Raw genomic sequence first — 27,187 nt, 5'->3', positions numbered from 1 at the left:
GCTAGGCAACTCCTACTCCGATGGTAGCATATCGATGGAGATGATCTCTTGACGTCACAGCTGAATACTAAGTTTGTAAATCGACCACGTTCATGACAATGTCGCAGGACACAAGCATTGAACATGAGATTAATGCGTACGTAACATCGTGGGTGTCGCTCGATCATTCGAACATCACCATGATAGTAGCTCAACATGCGTGACAGCTGCTTTCAGCAGCTTCTGCAATAGCAAGAGAGATAACTATAGGTCAAGATCGACTATTGTAGAAAGCTTCGTAACAAGGTTGACCATAAAATATACTAGCTGGGTCATATGGAACGTTTGTAAAAAGAGAATACATGTGATACCAAAACCGAAGTGATTAGAAAGGGAATTATTTGAAACAAATCAATTTATATGAATAACCTTAAACAGGGACAAAAAATTTAGGTTGGGTTTTCAGAATTTTCTCCCTTTTGATTTCGAATGACGGTACAAGTTCAAACCGGTCTCCACTCACCCACGTTCGCCGGTCAGGTATCACCATCGGGAAAAAGCCAGGGAAAGGACCCTACCCCCGGTCCGTCGCATTCGCATCGTTCGTTCCCCGCCTCGCCTCGTGAGCCGCTCGTAGTCCTGTGCTTTGACCACGACCTCTCCTTCCTTTGGCCGCTTCTCCCCGCCCCGCCGCGCGCGCCACCCACTGACCACCACCACCGCCGCAGCTACCAACGATGGTGGTGGCCACCCCGCGCCGCCGTCGACGCCGGTGAGGACGACGCGCGCGGCCCCGCACCCAGAAGGAGGCAGGAGGCGACGCGGACGCCCGCGCCCGCCATGGATCCGGCGTCCGAGGAGCTCGAGCAGCGCAGCCGGTACCTCAGCTCGCTCATCCGCCGCACCAAGCTCAACTCCGCGCCGGCGCTCGCACCTCCCACTCCTCCTCCGGAGCCCGAGTCGAAGCTGGTGGTGCCAGTGCCGGTGCCTGAGAGAGCCGAGGAGGAGGCCGCGTCGGCGGCGGCGGCGGTGGTGAAGAAGAGGGAGGTCAAGGAGGAAGGGGGCGGCGGCCAAGGTGGGAAGGGGAAGGCGAAGGGGAAGGAGAAGGGGAGGGAGGAGAGGAAGGTAGTGCCGGTTCGGGTGCGCGCGGCCGACATGCCGCTGGAGCTGCAGCGGCGCGCGGTCAGGCTCGCCTACGAGGCTATCGTCTCCATGCCGCGGCTCGACAGCAAGCGCCTCGCCCTTGCGCTCAAGAAGGTACCATCCGTCGGGCAAATGCCTACAATCTGTTGAAGCTATTCGATCGCATTGAGAATGTTATTACTAGTAGACTTAGATTACAAAATGCAGCTGTGGAGTAGTACATATGGTTGTTCATTGAGAAAATTTTGTAAGTTATTTAGCCTCAGAAACATGGAGGTGGCTACTGATGACCATGAAAAAAAGAGGGAGAGGAAAATGATATCTTGGGTGTAGTTTAGCAAAAACAGATAGACCAGGTGTAATGCAATGCAGCATATATTCAACCAACTGAATGGGATATCTTGAAGAAAGAGACCAGATCATGTTCGGTTTCTGTTAGAGGTGTGCATTTGGTCCCAACATTTGATAGGGGTGGGCTAGTTTAGAGTTTAGACCCATTCCTTCACACTATCCGTTCTTTTGATCTGTTTGGTTTTACTATTCTAGATGGAGTAGTTCATTGCCTATGCAGGTAAGTATGCCACATATCTTTGAGGAATCTGTTGATCTCAAGGGTCTGGGAGAAATCTAGGCTGCTTTGTGCTCAATGGTGGATTACTAGAATGCATCATGTAAAGGGGTAGGCAAAACAGGTTGCATAAGAAAACGGATGTATCCCTTGATATGGGTATGCTTTTGCTTTCACTTCTGACTTCTATGACTTGGCAGTCTGCCTATCCTTGTTAATGACCTCAACCTGCTACTTGTCGACATTCTTACTCCCTCTAGTTTGCTCATACTTGTTTCTATATCGGATGGAGAACTCTATATGAGATCTAGATATCCCTGGATGGCAGATGCTATAATCTGGGCACAATCTGAGTCCTAATATTTGCCAGCACCGTCCATTGAGTTCTGCTTTTCAGCATGTTCTGTAACTGATTACTAAAAGAAAAAAAAACCTGTAACTATAAGCTGAAGACCTGATCCTCAATGCTCCTAAACTGGCTATGTAGAAGTGGTTCTAGTGTGGGTTTTAATGGATGACTAGTTAGAATATTGGCTGCAATGCACCTAAGGTTGAAGTACGTACCAACTTCCCTAGTGTTTGTTTTCTTCGGAACACTACCTTTGGGATTATTTTTCGCTGAGCCAACTAGGATGAAACGTCTACATTGCTAATATCGTTTTCCCATGATAGTTAAATATATTTCGATTTGCTTGCAGGAATTTGATGCATCATATGGTCCTGCTTGGCACTGCATTGTTGGCACAGGCTTTGGTTCCTATGTCACTCACTCCGTGGGAGGCTTCTTGTACTTCTCTGTCGACAAGGTCTACATTCTACTCTTCAGAACCGCAGTCGAGCCATTAGCCCATCCGCAATGAGCCTGATGATCAGTTTATTACCAAGTAAAAAATCTGTATAGCTTCTATCCGATGTCGAAGTGTCTGAACATGTAGAAGGTTAAGGAGAGTAGAACACTCTTCATGCAAACCTCCATGTAACCGATGTAAACCTTGGCGTCCATGAACACTGCTAGCTTCTCCAGCATGAGGAAAACTAGCTTTTGCTTCCGACAATGTCTTGTATCTGGTTCTTGGATTAGGATTTTTTACCCTCGAAGTCACGTGACTTTGTCATTACATAAAGATCTAAGAACCATGGGCTCCCATGTTACTGACAAAGATATCATGCCTTTGAAGACAGAGGATCTCAGTCCTAGTTCTTATTGGTCAGTACTTTGCACGATCTAGAAACCTGACCCGTGAGTTGTAGCACCTGAAAATTCACATGAAGATATAGCGAGTCTGGTGCTGCTTCCCAATTTCGATCTCATGGCTGAAATATTTAGCTCTTCTGCATATTTCTGGATTTGGAATGCTGACACGCATCACAAGCCGACTGACATATTCATCTAACTTGATTACGCGAGAAACTAATTACCATCGATAAGCAAGTTTACATCGGAAAGAAACTTTAGCGTTCATCGTTCATTTGCATGGTCACAGTGCATTCTTGAGCGCTAAATTGCTGAGGCAGTCTAGAGAAGCTGAAAATGACCGGCCTGCATGCACTGCGGGATTATCAGAAGAAGCGGAACAGCGCGGCGACGGAGGTTGCTCCGGCCAAAACCACAGCGGCGGTGCTGCTTCTGCTCCGGTCGCCGCTCGACGGATCGCCGGGTGGCTGCTGGTCCGTGTCGCCCGGCGGCGGCGGCGCATCCACCACTGCACGCACGCACGCACACGAGCAAAGCAAAACATCGCGTCATTCCACGGCGCATCGAACGGTGCAATGTTGGTGCAAACGTATGGTGGCCGTGGATGCGGATGGGCGCGGCGGTGATCGGCGGGTCGGCACGACGCCGGCCGGCCAGTGCGGGGGCTGGTGGTGATCGTTACCTACCTGGCTCCGGGCTGCCGGCGGCGCCGGCGCGGCAGCCGACGGGGAGGCCGCAGCGCGCGGGGAGGCGGAACATCTGGTCCCTGGTGACGTTGAAGGTGTGGAGCAGCTCCGGGTCGGCGAGCAGCCGGCACAGGCACTGCATCTCGTCGACGGCGCCGTCGTGCATCGCGGTGCAGCACGTGCGGGACGGGTTCCGGCCGGACCTCAGGTACGCCGTGCACGGGAGCAGCTCCGCCATGCACGGCAGCAGCGGGTCGGCGGGGAAGCTGCTGCCGCCGCTGCCCGGGGCGCCCGCCAACTCCACGGCGGCGCCGTCGACGGCGTACGCAGAGACGGGACCCTTGGCGCTACGGCCCGCGGCGGCGAGGCGAGGCCCCGAGAGGAGGAGGAGGAGGACGAGGAGCAGCACGACGGCGAGGCGCATCGTGGATCGATCCGATCGACTGGGCTCTGTGCTGGAACGAACGAGTCGATCGACGTCGATCCGGTGCGTGGCGATGCGAGGGGTTGTGAACTTGTGATCGGTGCTGGTGCATGCATGCAATCCGCCTGCCTGCCTGGGTTTATTTTGACTGGTTAAGCCTCAGCGGGCGCGCGCGCGCTATGGAGTGAGCTTATCTCCGCGGGCAACGCGATGCCGGGAGACTTGCAGTTGCAGCTTGGATATGCGTTGTACGTGAGGTTTGGATGATCTGTAGTATTGTTTTACATCACTAAGTCGTAAAATATAAGTGTTTTAATAATCTTAGCATAGATTAAGATTGGAAAAAAAACTACAGTATAATTTATAATAGTGAGAAATGAATAAGAATAGGAGGATAGACAGAGAATAAATAATAAAAATTTATATAAGAGCTTGTTGATGTGACAAGTAATAATGTGAATAATATTAAAAATATTTATATTTTTGAACGAGATTTGATGCTAAAAATAATTATATTTTAAGACAGAAAATATCAATTATTGTCATTGCATAAATAGTACTGCGCAGAATCCCTGCCGACCAACAGAGACTATAGGTGATATGCCAAAGTAAAAATCTTACATGTGGAGGAACCCATTTTGTAACAGAGATTATTTTTTCATCTTTTCTTTTAAATGGAGAGCATAGGACCTCCTTTGAAACGCGAGAAATTTTAAATTACACTTGAGAACCCCTTGGCAACGCAATGCACGAATTTTAAATTGTACACGAGAACCCCTTTGAAACGCGCGATTATTTTAAGGGTTAATTCAGTACTAACAAAATTCCTCCATTCCGAACTGGGACGGAATTTTCTTATGCTAGGGATTGTTTTGAATGAACGTACATATGCCTTGACGGAGTAATGTTTCTCAGAAGTTTTTGGATTCTTGAAGCATCTCTCTTAATCAGTCATGTTAGGGATTGTTTTGGGTAATGTTTGGGTTCTTGACTGAGTAATGCTAGGGATTGTTTTGAATGAACTTACAACTCCAGACGCCACTCGTTGCTTAATCGGTCATGTTCACCGCGGATATGCATTGAAGAAACCAGAAAACTCAAGTTGGCGGGACTGTGGACTGAAGGGGCAAATGCTCACAATTAACTGACGGAAACAATCAATCGAAAAATAACATAAAAGTTCCAACTTGAGGTTCCCCCAATTAACCATAAAAGCATAGCTCGGGAACCAACCTGCCCAGCAGCGAGTCGGCTGCAAGGTCTCCTAGCACAACATAAATGGGGAATACCTCCCGTTTCCGACAATCACAAAGACATTACAATCTATGAAAAAAAGAAACAACCCACAGAAAATTGCAGCGTCACTAGAAGATGAAATACTAGGGATCTACTAGTTTGTGGGCAACTGGCACACCGATCATCTTTCACTGTCCATCTCCAGATTCACCCTTCGGAGCCTCCTTGATTTCTTCAGCAGCGTCCTCCTAAAGCCACGCACATGAAAATTTACAAAATTTAAGTAGACTCAAGTGATAATAGGATTCAAGTGGGATTATGAATTTATGGTAGTGGTCTAGAAAGTACCGAGATATCGGAAGTCCAGAGTGTCAGGTTATCACGCAGAAGCTGCATGATCAAAGTGCTATCCTTGTAGGATTCCTCACTCAGAGTGTCCAGCTCTGAGATAGCCTCATCAAAAGCCTGAGACAGAAGTAGAGTATAGTCACATTCTACTACAATGGAAAATATTAGTATAGGTAAGTTTCCAAAATAAAACAAAACAAAATAATAAGGGCACGCGGGCATACTCCAAGTCCAAGATCAATTCTACATTTGGACAAGGCAGTCGGTCAGCTTGTAGCAAACATGTTGGTGAACCTCTCTATGTGTACATCAAGTATCTAACACTATCATAACATGCAGGCAGACCTCTCAATTGATACAAGCTTAGTATTTGATCCACATCACAAGTATGAAAGTTAACCAGTATGATTGCCCATACTTCATAAGTTAGTCAGAAGCACTAAATTTAATTCAAGGTGGGTAAATTTGAAGGCTATAGTTGCTTACAACTGTTATTTGATTCATCATTTTATATGCAGTATACCTAGATGCAAACAGATCAGGGTAACACACCTAACTTATTCTGCCTACATGCATTAAGGAGCCTACACTTTCTTTGTTTTCTTTATCATCTCATCTCAACAGTAGTTACACTAACTTAAACTTATCAACCCTTTAAGATCACTTAGTCTGTTATTTGTTTACAGAACTATGTAGAATTAGAACCTGTGCCTGGTGTATTATTAACACATACTTTATGTTTAATCCCAATCCCTAAGACAGGATATTTTGCAACCGTCTAAACTTCAAATATCTTTTCAAGCCCCTAGCCACATGTTCCTATTCAGTTCACAACTTGTCAGATATTAAACAAAGTAGAAATAAAACCTGCTTGGCGAGATTGCAAGCACGGTCAGGAGAGTTGAGGATCTCATAATAAAATACTGAGAAGTTGAGAGCCAGTCCAAGCCTGATAGGATGAGTTGGGGGCAACTCTGCCAAGGCAATATCCTGAAAAATTTTAGCACCAAAAAGTAACACATCAAATGAGCACACAGGATAAATAAATTTAATCAAATTCCAAAATCAAAACTACAACATGGCACAAGCAAGCATGATCCCCTCACAAGAAAATTCACTGTCACTAGCAAGATGCCCATGCTTTGGTATAGGCAAAAGAAAATATATTACAAAATGTCATAATTTTTCTATCAACTATGTTAAGATCACTGGTTTGAACCAAATATAGACTATTCCATAATATCAGAAAATATCAGGGGTAATTTGTAAAAAAAAAACTGTAGAAATCAGTGGGGTAGCAGATTCACTGCCACCACCACTAGAGACATTTAAAATAATACAGATAAATGAAAAATTTAGAAAAGAAAACCACCTGCGCTGCTTTGTATGCCACCATGGTATTCTCGGCAGCATCCTTCCTCTCAGCTCCAGTTTTAAACTCTGCAAGGTACCTACACACATATTCAAACAAACCAATTTAATAATATATAGAAAAATAATAATTGCAGAAATATTATGCCAGCAAGTATTGTAATACCTGTAGTAATCTCCTTTCATCTTGAGATAGAAGACCTTGGACTCTGGAGCAGTGGATGACGGGACAAGGTGGGAGTCAAGAAGCTTGAGAATGCCATCGCAGATCTTAGATAGCTCAGTCTCAATCTTTCCTCTGTAGTCCTTGATGAGAGTGACACGGTCCTCATTGCCACGGCTTTCTTCTTTCTGTTCAATGGAGGATATGATACGCCATGATGCACGGCGAGCACCAATAACATTCTTATAAGCAACCGATAGAAGGTTGCGCTCCTCTACAGTGAGCTCCTCAGAGTCAACTGCCTTAGCCACCTTCTCCATGAACTCAACCATCTCCTCATACCTCTCAGCCTGTTCTGCAAGCTTAGCCATGTAGACATTCTCCTCACGGGAAAGCTCCGACATCTTCACTGTTTGTGGTTTTCTGGTAGTTACAGAAGGTTAAATCTGGAAGATTCAAGAAAAAATTCAGTTAGTTAAACGCCCATCACAACACCCACCACCAGAAGCAAGTTATATCTATTAAATATTAACCAAATTATATCTATTAGACCAATATGTAGATCCAATATTCAGAAGAAAAAGGTAACAAGCACGAATCTCATAACCTACGATTAACAAGGGATTCATCCCAAAAGTTCTGCTTCACCATAAACTCTGGATAGATTATACAAATAATTAAATAGCTAATATAGAGACTCCTCTTCTGATTATTCCCATCAAACCACCACATAAATCTCTGAGTCCTCACCCAGAGAAATGCACAAGTTTAGATGCAACTGGTTGCCCCAAGCTTCAGACAGTTACCACACTTCAGATCCAGAAATAATGGATTGAAGACAATCCATGTGAGAAAAACATTTTACTACAAAATATCATTAATACCATATAAAGTAATTCTAAACCATAGAAATCAACAGAGAAAGATCAAAGGACATCCAAGATTTACGTAAGTGTATGTAAGTCACATCCAAAAGGGTGGATGCATTAAGTGGTAACAATGCAACATCATTACACGATCCACAATTCAACATCTCCATAGTCCACACACAAATACATATAAAATGACCAATTTATTGCATATTTAAGTTGAGAAAGATCTAATGCTGATTGCTGTCAAGCTCTGTACATCATTTTATGGTAGCCAGATCAGTTTACAATCCTCACTAAAATGTAAATAAATGCAACATCCAACATCAAAGCGATTATTTCGCACCAGCAATCAATATCTCAGATCATTCACAATATTCTGATGCTTAATATGAGAAATTTGTTCCCTAACTGACAAAAGTAATGCGAGCCAAAGAAAACTGGTTGCCTTCAACATTCCTTCTCAACCATGAGGGGCATGCCATAGCAAGAGGGCACAAGTTGACACAGTACTACAGTAGCTGATAGAAAGTAGACTAGCAACCAGCCATTCACAGCAAAATGTATTGCCAGCCATTTCTCCCCTTCTCAAGTAAATAGCCTGCCATCAGCATTCACATAAAATCCTGATAACACTCACTTTCCTGCAATCCATCTGACCACTGACCACCTTAAATCTTGCAGTTCTACTTAATCTCATCCCCAATCAAGAAACTCTCTGTTGCATGTAACACCTCCAGTCTTTCCAGCATGTAAGTAGTACGCAGGCCAAACAGCAACTGCCATGACAGCTTAAGACAATGCTAATTGGAGTGAAACTTGTTTCACAAACTGGATCAGCCGCATTTGCCCCCTCCATTCTTATCACTGTCATTTCCCTCGTCTTTCTTGCGCGGAGGTGGCCCAGGCATATTCTGAAAAAACCCGATGGAGAACAGCGATAGCGAGAGCTGAACCTGGTCCCGGCCCAACCTCACCGGCAGCTGCCGCCTCCCCTGTTGTCTGGGCACACCGGCACCACGGCGCTGGACGGGGCGGATGTAGACCGCGTGAAGCCGGCGGAATCCACCGAGCGAGAGCACGACGGCTCGGAGCTGCTGCTCGGAAAACCCGAGGTTTGCCCACTCCCGCACACACGCGGCCTCCCAGAGGCGCTCGTCCTCCGCGAGCTGCCGCCACCCTCTGCTCACGCACGCCGCGACCGCAAGCGTCCGCGCCTCCGCCCGCCGCAGCACCTCGAACACCAAGTCCTCCCCGAGATCCGGAACCCTGGGCTGCTCACCCTCCCCTGCATCCTCCGGGGGCTGCCCCGCCTCCTCCTCCTCCTGCTGCTGCGGTGGGGGCTGCGACGAAGAGGAGGCCTCGCCATGGCTCGAACTGGAGGACGGATCAGTCCGCTGCCTCTTAGCCGGCTCTCCACAACCGCCGCCGCCATCGCCATCACCAGCAGCCGGAGCGCGCTGCTCATCACCGCCCGACGAATCAGCGCGAAGCTTCATGGCTGCGGTGGCGGAGGATTGGTGAGGCTAAGCAAGGTAGAGCCGTCACTTCTGGATCACAACCAGGATCTATCAATATCCAACGGAATCATTCATTCACGCAACCAAATCAACACAAACAAACACCCAATTCCCCCCTCAAAAATAATCCTCGCCCCCCAAACCACCAAGATTCGTCCGATTTACTCCACCCAAACCCCCACCCAAACAAACAAAAACCCTCGAATTCCCCCTCAAACACGCCAGATCTGGCGCAACCACACCACCAGCGGACCAATCCAACAAAATCCGCGAGCAATTTGGTAGGTAGAGCAAGGTAGGGGGATCGGGCGAGAGGAGGGAGCAGTTTACCTCGGCGGCTGCTGCTGCGGCTTCTCCTCGTGCTCCTCAAGCTCAGGCGAGTTCAAAATTCAGCGAAGCTGTTTCTATTTCTGGACGCGCTCCTGACCCCGTAGAAAGGGGTGGTCACCCAGGCTGGCAGGCGGGTCCAAAGGCTTTCCACGCACCGCGCGGCTCTCCCTCCTTCACCCACTGCTCCCATGGGCCCACAGAAAGGCTCTCGCCTCGTGGGCCCACATGTCATCGATGTTATACTATGTGGGCCCGTGTGGAACTCGGGTGACAACCCGCGGTCGGGTTGATAAGGTGGGCCCCGCCGATTTAGACGCGTCGGGAAAATGAGGGCATTTAGATTAATTACCATCGAATTCGCGTTTTTACCGTTACGTCCTCGGTAACCTGACTGCTAATTAATGTATTTGATATCACTTGCTCCTTTTTCATGTATTTCTTATTTTTATTTATACTATTTTCAGGCATGTGGACAATTATGAACCAAACAAACAGAGAAACAGAGAAAGACGGAGACACGGATGCATCTCGTATTCTGGTACGCTTCCGGCACCGAGAGAGAAGAGCGCCCTGCCGTAGCCACCGAGCGCCGTCGGTCCGAGCGTCATCCCGGCGGCGAGCGTCATCCCACTGCCCGAGTGTCATCCCAACTCTCCCCCTCCACTGTCCGCACCATCGAGCTGAAGAGAAGATGGTGGCGAGCTGCTGTTTTTTTCAGTGTTTCAGTTGCTCCCAGAATCAATTGGCTAGTTCAGATGGATGCACTAGTTGATGGCAGCACAAATCAAATCATGTTTTCTTCAGGAAGATGTTGACGTGTACGATGGGAGCACTAGTTGAATGCACATTTTTACAGCATGTTCAGTTTGCGGTCGACGGATGCGGCACGACAGTCGACGCTTGCGGCTAGGGCTGTCAAAAAAAAGCTCGAAGCTCATGATTTATATAATAGTATAGCTAACTGTTAGTTTTAATTTATCTATAGTTAATTTAATAGTCAATTTATACAATAGTAACCTATAAAATATATACTACCATATCCCATCCATCATACATATATTGTGTCTTGGAGTCCGAGCTGCAGCTGAGTATAAATCTGTAGCTCACTGTTCTTCTTTCTTGTCTCTTATTTTTTTTAAAATATATTTGTCTTATAATCTGATAGCGCCTGCTCATAGTGGTAGTGGTCGTGGTGGAGGTCGAGTCGATCAAGAGTTTTTTTAAAAGGTTGAGGCCCCTATCGGCGGCAACCACAATGGATAAGACTACGTCTAGTCGATGATGTCGCGGTGGGGCCTACCAGTCAGAGGTAGATTATACCCATGAAGGCTATATGCGTGAACACCAATAAAGACACAAACAATGTATAAAGATCATGTAGCCTATATAGGCAAGACCTATCACAGGTGCTATTAGTGGTAGCAAACTCCATAATATTTATTGGTAGAGTAGAAAACAAAGCGGGTCCCAAATGAGAAAAGAATGTGAGATCATTTATTCTAATGAGTAGCCCATATGGTTTTAGACTACTTTAGCCATTAATGCTATAATAACCATTCTGACACCGTATAAATATAGCCCATATAGGACTAATGATCACTTTTATAGCACATTATGGATGCCCTTAGGATCGTCGATTTTTGCATTCATGTTACTTTACGACTGACATGTATAGTCCCGAACAAACTCTCTGAACCCACTCTGCACGAATAGACGATAGGTGGATTGTTTTCTATTTCTTTTTTTCTCTCACGTTGACTTCTTTTTTTTTATTTTGTTGGTTTGGTCTAATATATATGAGATTTTTCTTATGATGTATTTTTTTAGATAATGGATAATCCAGTTTTGACTTCAAAAGAAGCTACAGCCACTCATTGCAACCCAAGGTTCACACATAAAAGCAACAGAAGATTGGCCAAGTCTCTAGACGTAAGTAATGACAATAAGACAATAGACTCTAAATATAAACAAATTAGAGAATAATATATCAAGAAGAAATCATATTGCTAAATCCCCAACAGAAATTCACAAAGAGTTGCATGACCGTAGATTCAAGATTCCGGCATGCATCATAGATCAAGTCCTTAGTCTCGTCAAACTTTTGTAGTTGCGTCCAAAACTAGCGCCAATATGTTGCCATGAATAATACCTACATACATGTTTTAGATGGAGATTTATCAAAAAAAATATATCATTTCTACTCAATCATAGAGCCCAACATAAATCAGATGCCCATACTAGAATTTTTTTTGCAATCTTTGATTGAACTCCATTCAACCATCCTCCACCCATATGAGCAAAACTCGTTGGTATATTCAACCCAAGAGATACATTAACGATTCTCCATAGGAATTTAGCAACATGACAATAAAAAAATGATGTTGTATACTTTCTTCATTAGAACAAAAACAACACTTTTTATCACATTCCCAATTCCGTCTTGCTAAATTATACTTTGTTAAGACCACCCCCATATAAAGATACCACAAAAAATCTTAATTTTCAGGGGCAACTTTAAATTCGAAATATGCTTATTTGTATCTCTAATACCATTATTAATAAGAGCTAAATACATAGAAGTGGCCAAAAATTGTCCATTTTGATGGAGATCCCTTTTAAACATATCCTTTTGATCATTAAGACAAATATGCACAATTTTAGCAACTAAGTTATACTAATTGGCTAAATTTTGTCCGACTAAAGATCTTCCAAATGAAACATTTAGCGGATATTATATAAAGCATGATATTGCTAGTAAAGCCCCTTTCCGACGAACAATATTATATAAAGCAGGATATTGATATTTGAAAGAACGATTTCCAATCCATTTATCCTCCCAAAATCTTGTGTCCCATCATTCACTTGAAAAATTCCCAAATTAAGAAATTTTTCTTTGACCTTCATGAGACTTGACCAAAAGTGAGAATCTCTAGGTTTTTTAATAGCTCCTGTTATTATTTGAGTATTAAAATATTTCTTATGAAGTACATTTTGCCAAACACCATCTTTATTAATTAATTTAAACAACCATTTACTTAAGAAACATTGATTTTGTATTTGTATATTCTAAATACCAAACCGACCCTAGTCTTTTGGTTGGCATATAATATCCCATCGCGCCAGCCTATATTTTTTTTCTATGACTATCACTTTGCTAGAAAAATTTTGATCTATAATAGTCAATTTTTTGAAGAATTCCTTTCGGAATTTCAAAAAATGAAGTCATAAACATTACAAGGCTTGAAAGTACAGAATTAATAAGAACCAATCTACCTCCTAATGATAGATGCTTTGCTTTCTAGCTACTTAGACTTTTCTCGATTCTTTCCTCAATATGTTTCCAGTATTTATTTCCTAGTTTCCTAAAATGCATTGGAATACGAAGATATCTAACTAGAAAAGAACCTAATTGACAACCAAATAATTGAGAATAAAGTTGTTCACTTTCACGTGCTTTGCCAAAGCAAAATAACTCGCTTTTATGAAAATTTATTTTAGGACTAGACAATTTCTCAAAAACACTTAATAATAACTTCATATTCTTTGCTTTTTCAATATCATGATCCATAAAAATGAGAGTGTCATCAACATATTGTAATATAGATAACCTATCATCAAAGAGGTGAGGTACAACACCTGAAATCTGACCGTTCTCCTTTGCTCTTCTAATTAAAACAACCAAAATATCAACAACAATATTAAATAAAACAGGTGAAAGCGGATCTCCTTGTCTGATACCTTTCCTAGTTTAAAAATTCGGTCCAATTTAATCATTAACTTTGATATACCCACCTTGAATAAAAGAACCTACCCAATCACACCATTTAGGTGAAAAGCCTTTCATTCTTAGGGTTTGTTGTACAAAAGACCACTTAGCCTTATCATCTGTCTTTTCAAAATCAATCTTGAGAACAAATCCATTCAACTTTTTTATGCATCTCATGAATAGTTTCATGTAAACTAACCACAACCTCCATAATATTCCTACCAGATAAGAAAGATGTTTGTGAAGACCCTATCACTTTATGAATAACACAAACTATTCTATCTGTTGCCACTTTAGTGAAAATATTAAAACTTACATTTAATAAACATATCAGTTTGTATTGTTGAATTCTAATTGCCTCTCGACACTTTGGCAATAAAATAATTGTACCAAAATTTAAAGAATGGAAAGGTAAAGTGCCTAAATGAAAATCTAAGAAGAGACCCATAAGATCATGTTTAATTGTATTATAGAACATTTGATAAAATTCAACTGGAAATCTATCCGGACCCAGGGATTTATTATATTCCATTTGAAAAATAGCATCTCTAATCTCATTTTCAGTAAAAGGCATTGTTAATGCATCATTTTCTAATTTCGAAACTTGAAGAATATTATTTGTAAAATTTTCATCTAAACAAACATTAGAAAACTTGGGAGGACCGAAAAGATCTTTATTATAAGATGTGATATGCTTTTTGAGATTCGCATCCTCACTTATTATATGTTCTCCATCCTGCAGCTGAAATATCCTCGTTTTTCTATGTTTACCATTAGCTACAAGCTGAAAGTATTTTGTATTAGCATCACCTTCTAAAAGATTAGTAACCTTGGCCCTTTGATACCACTTTATTTTTTGTGATATTTAAATATAAAAATATACATAAGATATTCATGTATTTAATATTAAATGTATAAACTTTGTATTTATAAAATTATGTGTATATATTTTATGTATGAAGTTTATATCATAACATTTCATATATAAAGTTTATACATATAATTTTATTATGTAAAATTTGTATGTATAATATTTTATGTGTAAAAACTATATATATAATACTTAGTGTATAAAGTCAGTGTATAATATTTAATGTATATGTATAACATTTTATGCGTAAAGTTTATATGTATAAAATGATGTCTATAAAGTTTATATTAATTTGCTGGTATAAGAGGCTCGTGAATGCGCTTGCATAAGACCGGCCCTGTGACGCCTGCACCGAACTCATGATGGTTGCTGCTTCAATGTGTCTAGACTGAAGGGCCTGATGCTCGGGTAGATCATAGCATGTAAACCGCTGCTCATGGGCCGACCTACATAATTTATTTGAACGAAGTCATTTTAAGCCCATCCATGCTGTCTCAACGTCATCGTACTTTCTTGACGGTGATGAACTAACTATCCGATGAGAGGCCATGATATTGGAGTTCTCTAAAACCGCCGCACCATAGAATGGTTATTGAGATAATCATGGGAGTCCTATCATTGGCTTTGCACACTTATATAGGAGTAGGCAGGAGTACATCTAGCAGGGGGGGGCTCGAGCCCCCGCTACTCCCGTTAGAACCATGAGAGCCCCAACTAAAAACTTCTTCCCTAAAAAAATATGTCAAAAATCAAAATGGGGCTGAAACTCAGTAATGCTCTACTCAACAATCCAAATAATAATTATTTGTTGTCATGTTTATCTGTTTTCTTTCATCTATCCTCACTGAATGTGGGTGGGCACTACATGTTACTTTCTCCGATTTTTAATAGATCGTGTCGTTAACATTTTAGAACGTGTTTAACCATTTGTCTTATTTAAAAATTATATGTAAAAATATAATTTATGTTTAAAACATATTTAATTATAAGTTAAATCATAACAAGATAAATGATAACTATACAAGTTTTTAATAAAATGAAAGGTTAAATGCGTGCTTAAAAGATGACAAACGTTATCTATTTCAAACATGAACGAGTATTAGTTATATACAGAGAATGATCATTCTGGTTAATTTGTACTACATCAGTATAAAAAGATCCTGGTTATGAAATTTACGGTGTTTATAGTTAGTGATTCTCTCGTAGGTACTAGTATATCATTTGGGTCTGAGCTGAGTAATCGTGCACCAACATTCTACGTAATAGCAATTTTACGGTACTTGAGATGATATCAAGATGTATCAAAATTTATGATATTTCTTGGTACCTTAGGTACTATGAGATGGTACTCTCGGTACCTACTCAAGTATGATAAAAAAGCTCCCTACATAAACCTATCAGATTTTTTGGCTGGTGATAAACTAATAGCCTATTAGTATAAGAAAGCTAGAGATTTTTTTCTTTTTTACGGAGACTTGTCCCAGAATTACATGTCTTTTATTTCCCACGGAAGCTTAAACTGCTCAACTATGTTGACATGTCTATGAACCCCATCCGATTTCAGATGCGATCTTACGTTGCTAGAACATTTCTAGTGTTTCTGACTGAACTAAATGTGCAGTTCATTGATAGCACCCCATCTTTCCGCTTCTATTATATTTATAAGCCAAAATTTGAATTTTAATCTTAAATTTAAAATTGATTTAGGATATTTTTACCAAGTTTATTTTTTAGCCTTGGCTTTTTGTTTACAAATTATTTTTTGTTTGAAAATATACCATTTGGAATCACCCCTTTTGTCTACTCTTATATTGCATTTTTTTCAAGGGTAATGATTTCCTAAACTTCTGTTTTGCGTATTCGAGATTCGAGAAAAAATTATACTCCTATTTATTTATTTAACGTTGATTAGTTTAGAGTTTAACTAATCAACATTCGAGGGAGTAGACGCTGAAAGCATCCCAACAGTTCATCAAAATTTAATCATCCATATTGTCATTTGAATAATCATCTAAAATAAATTATCTTTTCATATCAATTATCACTCCAAAACAACATTTATATTACATCCTCTATATATTATATTAATATTTTACAACCATCTCTCTTTTCATGTTGTTCTTGCTATGTTCTTTTGAGATTATATGTTGAGATATGGAGGATGATCTAATTTTAGATAATGAGACGAAGTATGTTGTAGTAACTTTTCACACACATACTCTTTTTTCTGAATGGAAGATACAAAGTATCTGCTGGGAAGACTCGACACATCTAGAGGATGGTATTGGACTCGTGGTGGACCCTGGACCACCAAAAATTACCCTAGCCCAAGGCCCATGTATGTTTAAGAAAACTCGTTTTACTAACGTATCGTATCACGATGCATTTTTAATCAACTATATATTGGCATGCCATATTTATGGTCTTAAAATAATATGTAAATTGGACAGACCATATTGTGGTCTATAAGCCAAACTCAGAACTTAAATTTAAATTTAAAGTTGATTTTGGAGTTTTTTTATCTTAGTTTATTTTTCAGCTTTTGTTTTTAAATCGCCAATAACAGATATATAAAAGGTTTACCCATAAATTATTTTTTTAATTGTTAATAAGCTGCTTAGCGAAGCAGTGAACAATTTTTTCCTTTTTTTTTGCCATATATCACAAGGTTCTTTTTACAACAGTAATTGCTTTTGTTATGCTATGAAACTTCAGGTTTCTACTTATGCATCAGTGGAGGTTGCAACTACGGCTACTATCGCAGTTGCCTATTGTTTGTTGATTGACACTACTTATTACTGTATCCCGTAACTTTGCTTCTCTCTTTTCGAAGCACAGTGGGCTCTGAATTAATTTATGGATTATCACCAATCTGCGTAATTCTGAATATATTTAACTAAATAGTGTTTCATGTATTCCATTCCCTCTATTTCATATTATAATTCTTTGAATTTATTTAGATTCATCCATATATATATATTAGTATACAGATTAATGAAAGTCTTATAATACGAAATAGAGCGAATACCGACGGTAGGTGTAAACATCACACCCTAAGAGCTCGACCTTACTTTGGTCTATCAGAAGGTTTGAAACGATTTGGTGGTAAAATATCAAACCCATAGTATGCTTTTGCTTATATGTTAAAATTTAAATTTTTAACCTTAAATTTTGAAGTTAATTTTAAGATATTTTTATCAAATATCAAAGTTTATATCACCTTTGGTTTTTGATCGCCAAGTAGACGTTTATAAAAAATTATTTATAAATTATTTTTTATTTACAAATATATCGTTAGATAAAATCATCCTGTAAACTCTTCGAGTGATTTAAGTACTTTATAGGTCCTATCCGCCTATGGTCTTTCGGTTGAGAATCATGTTGTCGGAGGTCCTGTGGAGTAATCATGGACAACATGACAGTTGCTTGTGGAGAAGCTAACAATTTTCTTCCGATGGTTTGCCGGCTTTGTATAGGGTTTGGCAGTTAGGGGTGTTTAGATGGCAAAAATTTTATTAGAAATATCACATCGAATATTTGACGGGATGTCAGAAGGGATTTTTGGACACGAATGAAAAAACGAATTTTACAGCTCGTCTGGAAACCGTGAGACGAATCTTTTGAGCCTAATTATACCGTTATTATCACATATTGGTTATTGTAGCACTTATGGCTAATCATGTAGCACTTATGGCTAATTATGGACTAATTAGTCTCAAAAAATTCGTCTCATGATTTCTCACATAAACGTGTAATTAGTTTTTTAGTTTATTTATGTTTAATACTTCATTTAGATGTCAAAAGATTCGATGGATGTTTTTTTTAAAAAAATTTGGGAACTAAACAAGCCTTAGATCCAATCTTTAACCCAGTGAAAAAACAATGCTGCTTATGTATTTGTTTGATCGCAGTTTTGCTGCAGGCTGCAGAATTGGAGTCGTCGTCGCCGTTCCTACTCGTGTCGTTTTGGGGGTCTTGCGCTCAGAAGATGATCCGAGTGTGAGCATCCAACTTAGCCTCAGAAATCAGAATCCTCAATTTCTGATGCTCCTGTTCAATCTAATGACTTGGACAAAAATCTGAAGCTTCTCTGGATTATCTGTGCAACATCAACATACCGCCTCAGGTTCACTCTTGGCATCGTGTTCACCAAAACCGCGCATGGTTTCAGGTATCTGCGTGCATTATGATTTCTTATTGTTCCATCTCAATTTCAGATATGAAGTTGTGTGTTTGCAAAAGACATTTCAAAGGTCATTGCCGGAGATGCATTTTTGGAGAAATATGGAGATCATGAGCATAGTCCATTCATTTCGAGAAGCTTTTGACCATTTCATCAAATTTCCATCTTCTCTGCCAAAAAGAGTACAGAGATTATCAAGAAAGGGCTTTTTTTTTTTCTCTCTACTTTTACAATTCGAGGCGCTAGGAGATGCAGACCCAGACGCCGAGGACGATGAGCGCGGTGCCGACCGCGGCGGGCGCGGCGCGGGTGCCCTCGCCGAGGAGCGCGGCGGCGACGGCGGTGGCGGCGAAGGTGGTGGCGTTGGTGACGGGCACGGCGACGGAGATCGGGGCGGCGCCGAGGAGGCTGAAGAAGGCGGCGGACGCCGAGAGGTTGGCGGCGAACGGCACCGAGTACTGCCACGTCAGGAGGAGCTCCGCCCACCGCCGCAACGCGCCGGCGACGGAGGAGGAGGAGGTGGTGGAGGGGGCCAGGGAGCGCAGCCGGCGGTCCCACACGAGCGCGCCGCGGCGCATCAGGGCGTTGGTGGCGCCCCACACGAGGCCGACGGCCACCATGCTCGCAGCGTCGCTGCCGATGGCCATGGCGGGCGCGATCTTACCTACTACGCAGGGTGGATCTGGGCGTGGAGCTGCGCCAGCGCTGCTTGATCTGCCGCAGCTAGAGAATATCTCGCGTTCGCTTTGTCAATTGGCTCTTTCTTTCCTTTTTTTTATTTCCCCCTCCTCCCCCACAATTTTTACTCTGCACCATTTCTGTTACATTTTTCAGTTCAGTACAACTAAAGCTAAAACTGTTCAAAGATACTGAAACAAACGTCACTAATAAATTTTAACGCATCATCTAATACTAATCTAATAGCATACCTATACAATAGTTATGTATAAATATATAATGCACATCATTATGATGTCTAGCTCGTCTCTTATATATACGCAATGTCTCAAACCTCATAAGCACGTCTCTTATATATACGCAATGTCTCAAACCTCATAAGCACCTACCCGATCGTTTCGCAGTTGTAACTACTTATAAGCTAAAATTTGAATTTTAGAACTTAATTTTGGACTTGATTTTGTAATTTTTTTATCATAGTTTATTTTACACATTTCGCTTTTAAGTCGCTATGGACATGTATATAAAAGTTTTACGTGTAAATCATTTTTTGTTTAAGAAAACGCGTTTTCGCTTATTCCTCAAAAAAAGCGAATCGATGGGAGCCTATTTTTTCTCACTTCTCTTCTCTGTCTGGGCATAAATTCAAAACTTGGTTGACGCTATCGCAGCTAAAATCTCTTCGTTTTTTCAAACTCATCAATGTCGCCACAACTTCACCGCAGCTTCTTCGACGGTGACACCGAGTCTATAACGGATTGACACTGTCACTCACACAGTCACACATAGAAACGGCACTGCTACACGAGAGAGAAAGGCACATGTACCGTCGGAGCCCTGCGGGTAAAACGAACGCAAGCCGCGCGGTTGGATTCCACTCACATCCCAGTAGCAAAGGCCGCGGAATCCGAAACAAACGATGGACGGCCGAATCTTCTGCCGGAGCGCATCAGAAATTTCAGAACTCGCACTCACGAACGCCTCCCCCTTTGCTCGCTTCTTCTAGAAGCCACGACCAAACCCAACAGGAAAACCCCGAAAATCCCCCAAATTCCAAACCCCACACGCACGCACCACCACCACCACCGCGCCGCGCCGCGACGTCGCCATCCGCTTCTTCCCTCTCAGTCTCGCGCGGGAGTCGTCGCCGTCTTCCATGACCAGAAACGGTTACTGCTGCCTTGCTGCTGCTGCTGGCGAGCGGTTGCGACTCTCCTACTCTCCTTCTCCAAGCCATCGTCGCCTCCTCCGGTCTCCGCGTCGCGATTCGCTCCAGGCGCTAGGCCGTCGCTTGTGATCCAGGCGGGAGTCGCCCGGGGGGGGGGGGGCGGGGCCATGGCGGCGTCGCCGTCGTCGTCGTACTCTGGGGAGAGCGGGAACCCTAGCCCCCCGGCGCCGCCCGCGGCGGCGGCCGCGGCTGCGGTGGGGGCGGCGGCGTGGCCGAGGCGGCGGTGCCGCGACGTGTTCTGGCTGGTGGTGTTCCTGCTCCACCTGCTCGTCTTCGGCGGGGCGCTCGCGGTCACCGGCCTCAACCGCTTCGGCCAGGCCGACCGCTTCAACATCGACCGCTTCACCAACCTCACCGCCGCCCCTCGCTTCGCCGGATCGCCGGAGCCCGCGCAGGCCCCGCCGCCGCCGTCGCTTGAGGCTGAGGAGGTCACCCCAAAGTCCGAGCTCACGGAGTCGTACTGGCCCTACTACGGCGCCGCGGGGGCGGTGGGGTCCGTCCTCGCGTGGGCGTGGCTGGCGGCGGCGGCTGGGAGGAAAGACGGGGGTAGAGTGGTCATGAGGGCCGCCGTGCACAGCCTCACCGCGTACCTCGCTGTGGTCAGCGTGCTTTGCTTCTGGGGGAAGCACTTCTTCTGGGGCGTGGCGTTTGCCGTCGGCGGAGCGCTGCACTTTCTCTACGTCATGTCAGTACTTGATAGGTATGGCTCACAACAAAACAACAGCGTTTTTTTCCTCACACAAATGTTCTGCACAAAATAGAAATTTGATACAATTTGAGGCAAACTTGGATTTTAGTAGGTGAGGATTCATATAAGGCTGACAACGACATAAGTTAAATTCTTGCCACTAGGAAAACCGATGAATTGTGCAACTCAGTTTTATCAAAATTTTACTAGGTTGTCGGTGCATGTCCATTTCCGTTCCCATTACCAACAGGTGCACTCGTAGTCACATATGTTTGGGTGTTTGCTAGTGCGTAGTGCTTTATTTCTTCACATTCCTTTAGAATTAACTTGATTTGGATGGAAGTGCAAAATTTAAGCAGGGATTTGTGCTGCTTTTAGCCTGTAGCGCCTAGAAAAGTAAGTTGTAAGATGCACAAGAAAGTAGAATTTTAGGATCCTGTCATTTATTTTGGTGCATGTCTACATAGTAAGATTTAACCAGATCCTGCGGATTGTCTACTATTCTGTATATCCGTTAGGATTATACATGTTTGAATTGTTTGATATAATTTCTGTTCGAGTATAGTAGCAAAACTGAAATGCTGATCAGGTGATTAAGTGAGAAGTTCAAGTGAAGTCTGTCCAAAAGTTTTTTCAGCCCTTTATAGTTCTATGTGAGTTAAATTGTACTTAACTGATTTAACAATGGCTAATTTCAGCAGAATTTATGTTAGAAAGACTATGGTACTAATTATGCACATCAGATATGAACAAAATGAAAAGGAATTGATTTAATATTCATGCCAATATGTTTTCTGACCGCTGCTTTGTTCATGGAACAAGTTGTAATGCATTTGTGTTAGATGGAAATTTGCATAGAAACTATGTGTAGCTTGAGGTGAAAACTCATGAACATGGAGATAGGATGATGCTGATTTTCTGTGTTATCAGAGTGTAGTGCACTCTACACCATGATGTGAATGAAGCTTACCAATATGACAGTGAATGCTTAAATAGCTTTTCTACATCAAAATATGACGAGAGTAATGGATTTTCCACAATTCTTTTTTGGTAGAGATCAAGTTTTTCTTTTTCTTTTTGAGTATTCACCAAAGAAATGATACAAATCAAAGTGCAAATTTAGTTTGATAACCTGTTGTCTAAAGCTTTGTATATGTGGGAAAATAATGCAAATTTAGTTTGGACAACGTCACTTCAACAATTCTATAGTTTATTACTCTGCAATAATCAGCTTATGTCTCTTAAACCAGTTTTAAACTTGATATTACCATATCTGTAGTGTGTAGTGTGTAAATGTGCTCATTGATTATTGATATTTTGTCATCCAATATCAGATGGCATGCTATTAGTAGAAAGTTTGACAGCAACTGTTTTTTTTTCTTTACCTCATAGAGTTCAGCCAGCCTTTACAAAACTTTGTAGGAATGGTAAAATTTTATCGTGAACATTAGCTGTTAACATGAAAGTGATATTGTAACCTTGCATGTCATGACTGTGTGGAAGAAACCTATATTTTTAAAAACAAAAAATTAAATCTTTTCTGGTTTCCAAAGAAAATCTGGAGTGTGTGATGTCCAGTAGAACTATGCATGAATGAACAGTGCAGAATCTATCTATTTCCCCTTCTCTCTCCTTGTTATTGTACTATTGCAATTGGCAGTTTATCTTCCTTTGGGGAACCTTCAACAGGAGGCTTAAATAAACGCTTAGGAAAATTACCTGTTTTTCCTTTTACGCGAGAACTTGGGAGATGCTTATCCCAAGCCGCACAGCTTGCTTTGGCATCGACGCTTAGGCGCTGTTAATTACGTAATTGATTTTTCTTTGTAAGAGGTACATGCGTGCAGCGGCACAACAAACTCCACCGAATATTGCATACATGTAATGGCAAGCATCCATCTTACTCCTTTGCATTGAAATACAAAGCTCTTGTGAAAGATGCTTAATTTTTTCTTGTCTATAAGCCTATTTTAGCACTTGCCGTTGAAGATGGCTTTTATGTTTTTGTTCAATGCTGTTGTAGTATGTTGGTTGTCATAATTAGTTTGGGACTCGGTAACTTCTCAGTAACTATTTCTTTAGGTAATAGAAGTTACATCTTCACTTAGTGAACCTGCTTCTGCTGCAATAAACCTTGCATTTCAGAGACATGCATCAAGTTCTGTTCGTTGACAATATTCTTACTTTAAATTGGACTAGTTGCTAGATTGTTCCTTCCATTCTATGCTAAAATCACCGAGAAATAACCCCTTGCATCCTCATGAACATTATATTTGCTGGAAAACTATATACTCCGTTTATTTTCAATGGCACTAATCGCGTTGGCTTTTGCTAGGTTCCCCTTCACAATGCTTGTCCTGCAGAAGGCAGTAAGAATGGTCTGGGAACTTCCTGATGTGATGAGGATAGCATATGCATTTGTGTTAGTCATGCTTTGTTGGATGGCATTATGGTCCTTTGGAGTGTCCGGCATTCTTGCTTTTCACATACCTAATGGTGGGCAATGGTGGGCGCTTTTGGTGAGCGGGCAAGTTTTTTGTTCTATATCAAATTTCAATGTCTTTCCTGTTTCTCTATATTTTCTGATTTTTTTCTTGTGTAATATGTAGATTTTCTCAGTCAGTTTGTTTTGGACTGGAGCTGTCCTTAGTAACACAGTCCATGTCATAGTATCAGGGATGGTTTTTCTTGTTCTCATTCATGGTGGCCAAGCTGCTGCATCGATGCCCCCAAAACCACTTCTAAAATCACTTCAGTACGCTGTAACAACTTCATTTGGAAGCATTTGCTATGGATCTCTTTTTACAGCTGCTATTAGGACTTTACGATGGGAGGTTTGTACCTCATGAAATTTTCAGTTAATTATGTTTCATTGTTGTTCTTTTATTATAGTGTTATTTTTTTCTTATATTTTAACTAATTTTCAGATTCGAGGAATTCGGTCTAAAATAGGAAACAACGAATGCTTGCTGTGCTGTGTTGACTTTTTGTTTCATATTGTGGAAACGCTTGTTCGCTTCTTCAACAAATATGCATATGTACAGGTCAGTGACAATGTTTTATCTTTGTGGAGCTAATGCCAAAACTGTCCATATTCGATGTGTTTGGCACTTTATCATTTATGTTCTGCACTGACAGAACTTTAAATGTTTTTCTTAAGCTATTAATTAGTTTACATGCATGCCTAGATTGATGTTACACAAATGTGGATGATTTGTGAATTAACATCACAATATGGACATTAAGGTATCAATTATTGATATACCAATTGCTTGCATTCATTTCTCACATAATTTTCATTTTCAGATAGCTATCAATGGCCAGAGTTTTAATCGCTCAGCTAGGGATGCTTGGGAGTTGTTTCAATCAACAGGCATTGAAGCACTTGTTGCTTATGACTGTTCAGGTGCTGTCCTTCTGATGAGCACCATTTTAGGTGGATTAATTACAGGAACGTGTACGGGTGTTTGGACATATTTTAAACAAAGTGATAAAGCTATTATGGTTGGATCAACCTCTATGCTGATGGGCATGATACTGGTAAGTGCTTGTGGTCATGCAAATTGAAATTCATGAGAAAACTAGGATTTGTCTTGCTGTACAATTTAATAGATATTGATAGGAGTCACACAGAACGACTTATCTACCATGACCAATATTGAATCATGCCATGTTGAGTTGATTGCCTTTTTAATCCCTTTCAGGTCGGGGTAACTGTTGTAGTTGTTGAAAGTGCAGTTACATCAATATACATATGCTATGCTGAGGATCCCCGTTTAATTCAAAGATGGGATCCGGAATTTTTCGATCAAATGTCAGAAGCATTACACCAGAGACTGCAATACCGAAGTGCACGAGCTCGCCAAATACTGAACAGTCGGCTTGATCAGTTGCCAAATACCTCGAGTATCTGAATTACATGTTAGATATTTGACCATTTTTTGTCGGTCCATTGAAAGTGCAGCTGGAATTTCCAGAACAAAAAAGTTCTGGAACTTCCTGCCATCGAAGTATAGATGTACGAACTTTTCAGCCTCTGAAATATAGAAGAATGAAGTGCCCCAGCAATCATGGTGGCCTTCAAAACAACACGATGTTGCCGGTCAAGCAGCCAGATGTTCATACTTGGGTTATTGGGTAGAACTGCAATGCCAGGCCTTCTTCGTTCTTTGTGTATGCAGCATTCTAGGGAAAACAGTAAAAAGAAAAGTCCATTTCTTGACTGAGTGAGCATGCGGCCCAGCCTCGTGAATGGAAACATTTCGTCATGTCAAGTCTGAGCTTTCTTTTCTACTAGCATTAGATGCTTCAGTGTGCAAGAATTACAGGTACAATTTCGTAGCCATGAACCTATCAATGATCCCTACAGAGCTATAGTTCAGTCAGCGTACCATTTCTTATGGACTTGCAGAATTGCAGTCAAGTGGCAAATTGCTAATTATTGTTGTTTTCGTGGTTTCAGTTTCTCTGTTGAATGAGGCTGAGGCATGACGGCATCAGTTTGAGCCTAAACGGTGCGAAGTGGACGTCGTGCCTGCAACATGGAAGTTTAGTATGCGCATGCCTAGGGTTGGTAATGAAACTAACATTTTTGTCTATCAAATTTAAGGGTTGGTTTAAAATAGGTTAAAAATAAAATTGTGTAGAGTTTTGAGCTAAAAAAATTTAAGAATTAAATAGGATTGTGAAACGCATGTCACATGATTTTACAATGTTACTTTGGTGGTGCAGCTGTGCAGGCACCCCGAGGGCTCGGCCTCTCACACGTCAGTTGGCTGTCCTAATTCGTGAGTGGCGGCATGCGCTAACCGTCTTCTACAGTGGTACGACGTGATAATGGGTTTGGGAGTTAGGTTTTGAGGTTGGGGAGAGGAGGGCTGCGTTGGGGAGGGGAAGTGGGGTATTCTAGGCTTAGAGGAATGGTTGTGGTGTTGGCAGATTGGTGGTGGGACGTGGAAATGGGTGGACAACGAGGCGGTTGTGTGCCATCGAAGCTGTAGGGTCGTGAGAGGGCGGTGAGTGGGTTCGGTGACGGTGGAAAAATGTTACCCATACATAGATTGGGCATGCAGGGTAGAGGGTGGTGGTGAGGAAGGGGGCGATGTGGCGCCACTGGCCTATATAGGTAGGGGATAGGATGTGGGACAAGATACACATAGTTTTAGGGACGAGCACTAGGAGGGTGAATAAATCCCACTAGAGGATGGAGGGAGGTTGTCATATCACATTTGCGCTTAGCGGGACAATCTCACAAGATGGATGGTGGGGGTGAGCTAGGTGGATGGAGGGAGGCCGTCACCAATGTCGCAGTTGGAGTCTATGTGTTGATTCGAGGTCGCTTGATTTGGGGGAGAGTGGAAGAAGAGGACTACAACAGAATCAACGCCAGAGAAAGGACATGGGATGAGCTGACCATGGAGGGATGCACATAGGCTTTTACATTCGTGGAAAACATGTCATGTGAATGCGAGCACATTAGGGAACCCTAGTCCGAAGCCAATTTTAGAATGTGTCCCTAGCATACGTGACCACACCCATCTTTCCCACTAGGGTTTCAAATTATCGGACCTATGGCCCCCTAAAAAATTATCAACCTTTTTTTCATGATCCAGATCATTTTAAGATTTATCCAACTATCTATATTTGATCCTCTTATTTTTCATCCGTTCAATCTATAGTCCCTACAACCATTCAAGCATTTACACACAACATTAGTTGCTAGTGAGCCTCGACACTTGTGACCTTGTCTTCCTTTCCTCATCCTCCTTAGTGTCATCGTCATCACCAACACTCATTAATTCTGGTTACTTTTCACCGTACATATCATTTGTCATTAGCGGCCTGTGTAGTTGGATTTGTTGCCACCAACCCACCTTCTAACAACATGGCATTATGGGACTTGTAGCTGATCCTACTGCCACCTTCTTGCATTCGCGTGGCT

General features: G+C 42.1%; 5 protein-coding genes across 7 annotated transcripts; 2 read left to right on the top strand and 3 right to left on the bottom strand.

The window, feature by feature from the left end:
• Positions 1–625: 625 nt before the first annotated feature.
• On the top strand, positions 626–2,565 carry LOC102706913. Its single transcript, XM_006647359.3, has 2 exons — positions 626–1,236; positions 2,389–2,565. Exons 1-2 carry the CDS (start codon positions 820–822, stop codon positions 2,548–2,550), a joined length of 579 nt encoding a protein of 192 aa, XP_006647422.2. The 5' UTR covers positions 626–819; the 3' UTR covers positions 2,551–2,565.
• Positions 2,566–2,915: 350 nt separating this feature from the next.
• On the bottom strand, positions 2,916–4,165 carry LOC121053431 (non-specific lipid transfer protein GPI-anchored 3-like). 2 transcript variants are annotated; one of them, XM_040520266.1, is made up of 2 exons: positions 3,572–4,165; positions 2,916–3,393 (listed from the first exon to the last, which is right to left on the bottom strand). In XM_040520266.1, exons 1-2 carry the CDS (start codon positions 3,993–3,995, stop codon positions 3,251–3,253), a joined length of 567 nt encoding a protein of 188 aa, XP_040376200.1. In that variant the 5' UTR covers positions 3,996–4,165; the 3' UTR covers positions 2,916–3,250. The 2 variants fall into 2 exon arrangements, with proteins under 2 accessions (XP_040376200.1, XP_040376199.1); XM_040520265.1 differs by having other exon boundaries at positions 3,568–4,164.
• A 944-nt stretch (positions 4,166–5,109) lies between these two features.
• LOC102706631 (14-3-3-like protein GF14-E) lies at positions 5,110–9,927 on the bottom strand. 2 transcript variants are annotated; one of them, XM_006647358.2, is made up of 6 exons: positions 9,833–9,927; positions 7,117–7,559; positions 6,952–7,030; positions 6,447–6,569; positions 5,580–5,696; positions 5,110–5,479 (listed from the first exon to the last, which is right to left on the bottom strand). In XM_006647358.2, the coding sequence occupies exons 2-6, from the start codon at positions 7,515–7,517 to the stop codon at positions 5,420–5,422; spliced, it is 780 nt and encodes a 259-aa protein (XP_006647421.1). In that variant the 5' UTR covers positions 7,518–7,559; positions 9,833–9,927; the 3' UTR covers positions 5,110–5,419. The 2 variants fall into 2 exon arrangements, with proteins under 2 accessions (XP_006647421.1, XP_040376198.1); XM_040520264.1 differs by lacking the exons at positions 5,110–5,479; positions 5,580–5,696; positions 6,447–6,569; positions 6,952–7,030; positions 7,117–7,559 and adding an exon at positions 7,894–9,532.
• An 8,637-nt stretch (positions 9,928–18,564) lies between these two features.
• On the bottom strand, positions 18,565–19,531 carry LOC102706074 (transmembrane protein 234 homolog). Its single transcript, XM_015833632.2, has one exon. It carries the CDS (start codon positions 19,297–19,299, stop codon positions 18,895–18,897), a length of 405 nt encoding a protein of 134 aa, XP_015689118.2. The 5' UTR covers positions 19,300–19,531; the 3' UTR covers positions 18,565–18,894.
• A 1,114-nt stretch (positions 19,532–20,645) lies between these two features.
• Positions 20,646–26,087, top strand: LOC102714157 (CTL-like protein DDB_G0274487). Its single transcript, XM_006648722.3, has 7 exons — positions 20,646–21,258; positions 23,582–23,765; positions 23,856–24,080; positions 24,174–24,290; positions 24,553–24,786; positions 24,951–25,574; positions 25,709–26,087. Exons 1-6 carry the CDS (start codon positions 20,666–20,668, stop codon positions 25,158–25,160), a joined length of 1,563 nt encoding a protein of 520 aa, XP_006648785.2. The 5' UTR covers positions 20,646–20,665; the 3' UTR covers positions 25,161–25,574; positions 25,709–26,087.
• The last annotated feature ends 1,100 nt before the right edge of the window (positions 26,088–27,187 follow it).

Source organism: Oryza brachyantha, chromosome 2 (assembly GCF_000231095.2).
Source record: "Oryza brachyantha chromosome 2, ObraRS2, whole genome shotgun sequence".
NCBI classification, from domain to species: domain Eukaryota; kingdom Viridiplantae; phylum Streptophyta; class Magnoliopsida; order Poales; family Poaceae; genus Oryza; species Oryza brachyantha.
This window is presented reverse-complemented; position numbering and strand designations above follow the sequence as displayed.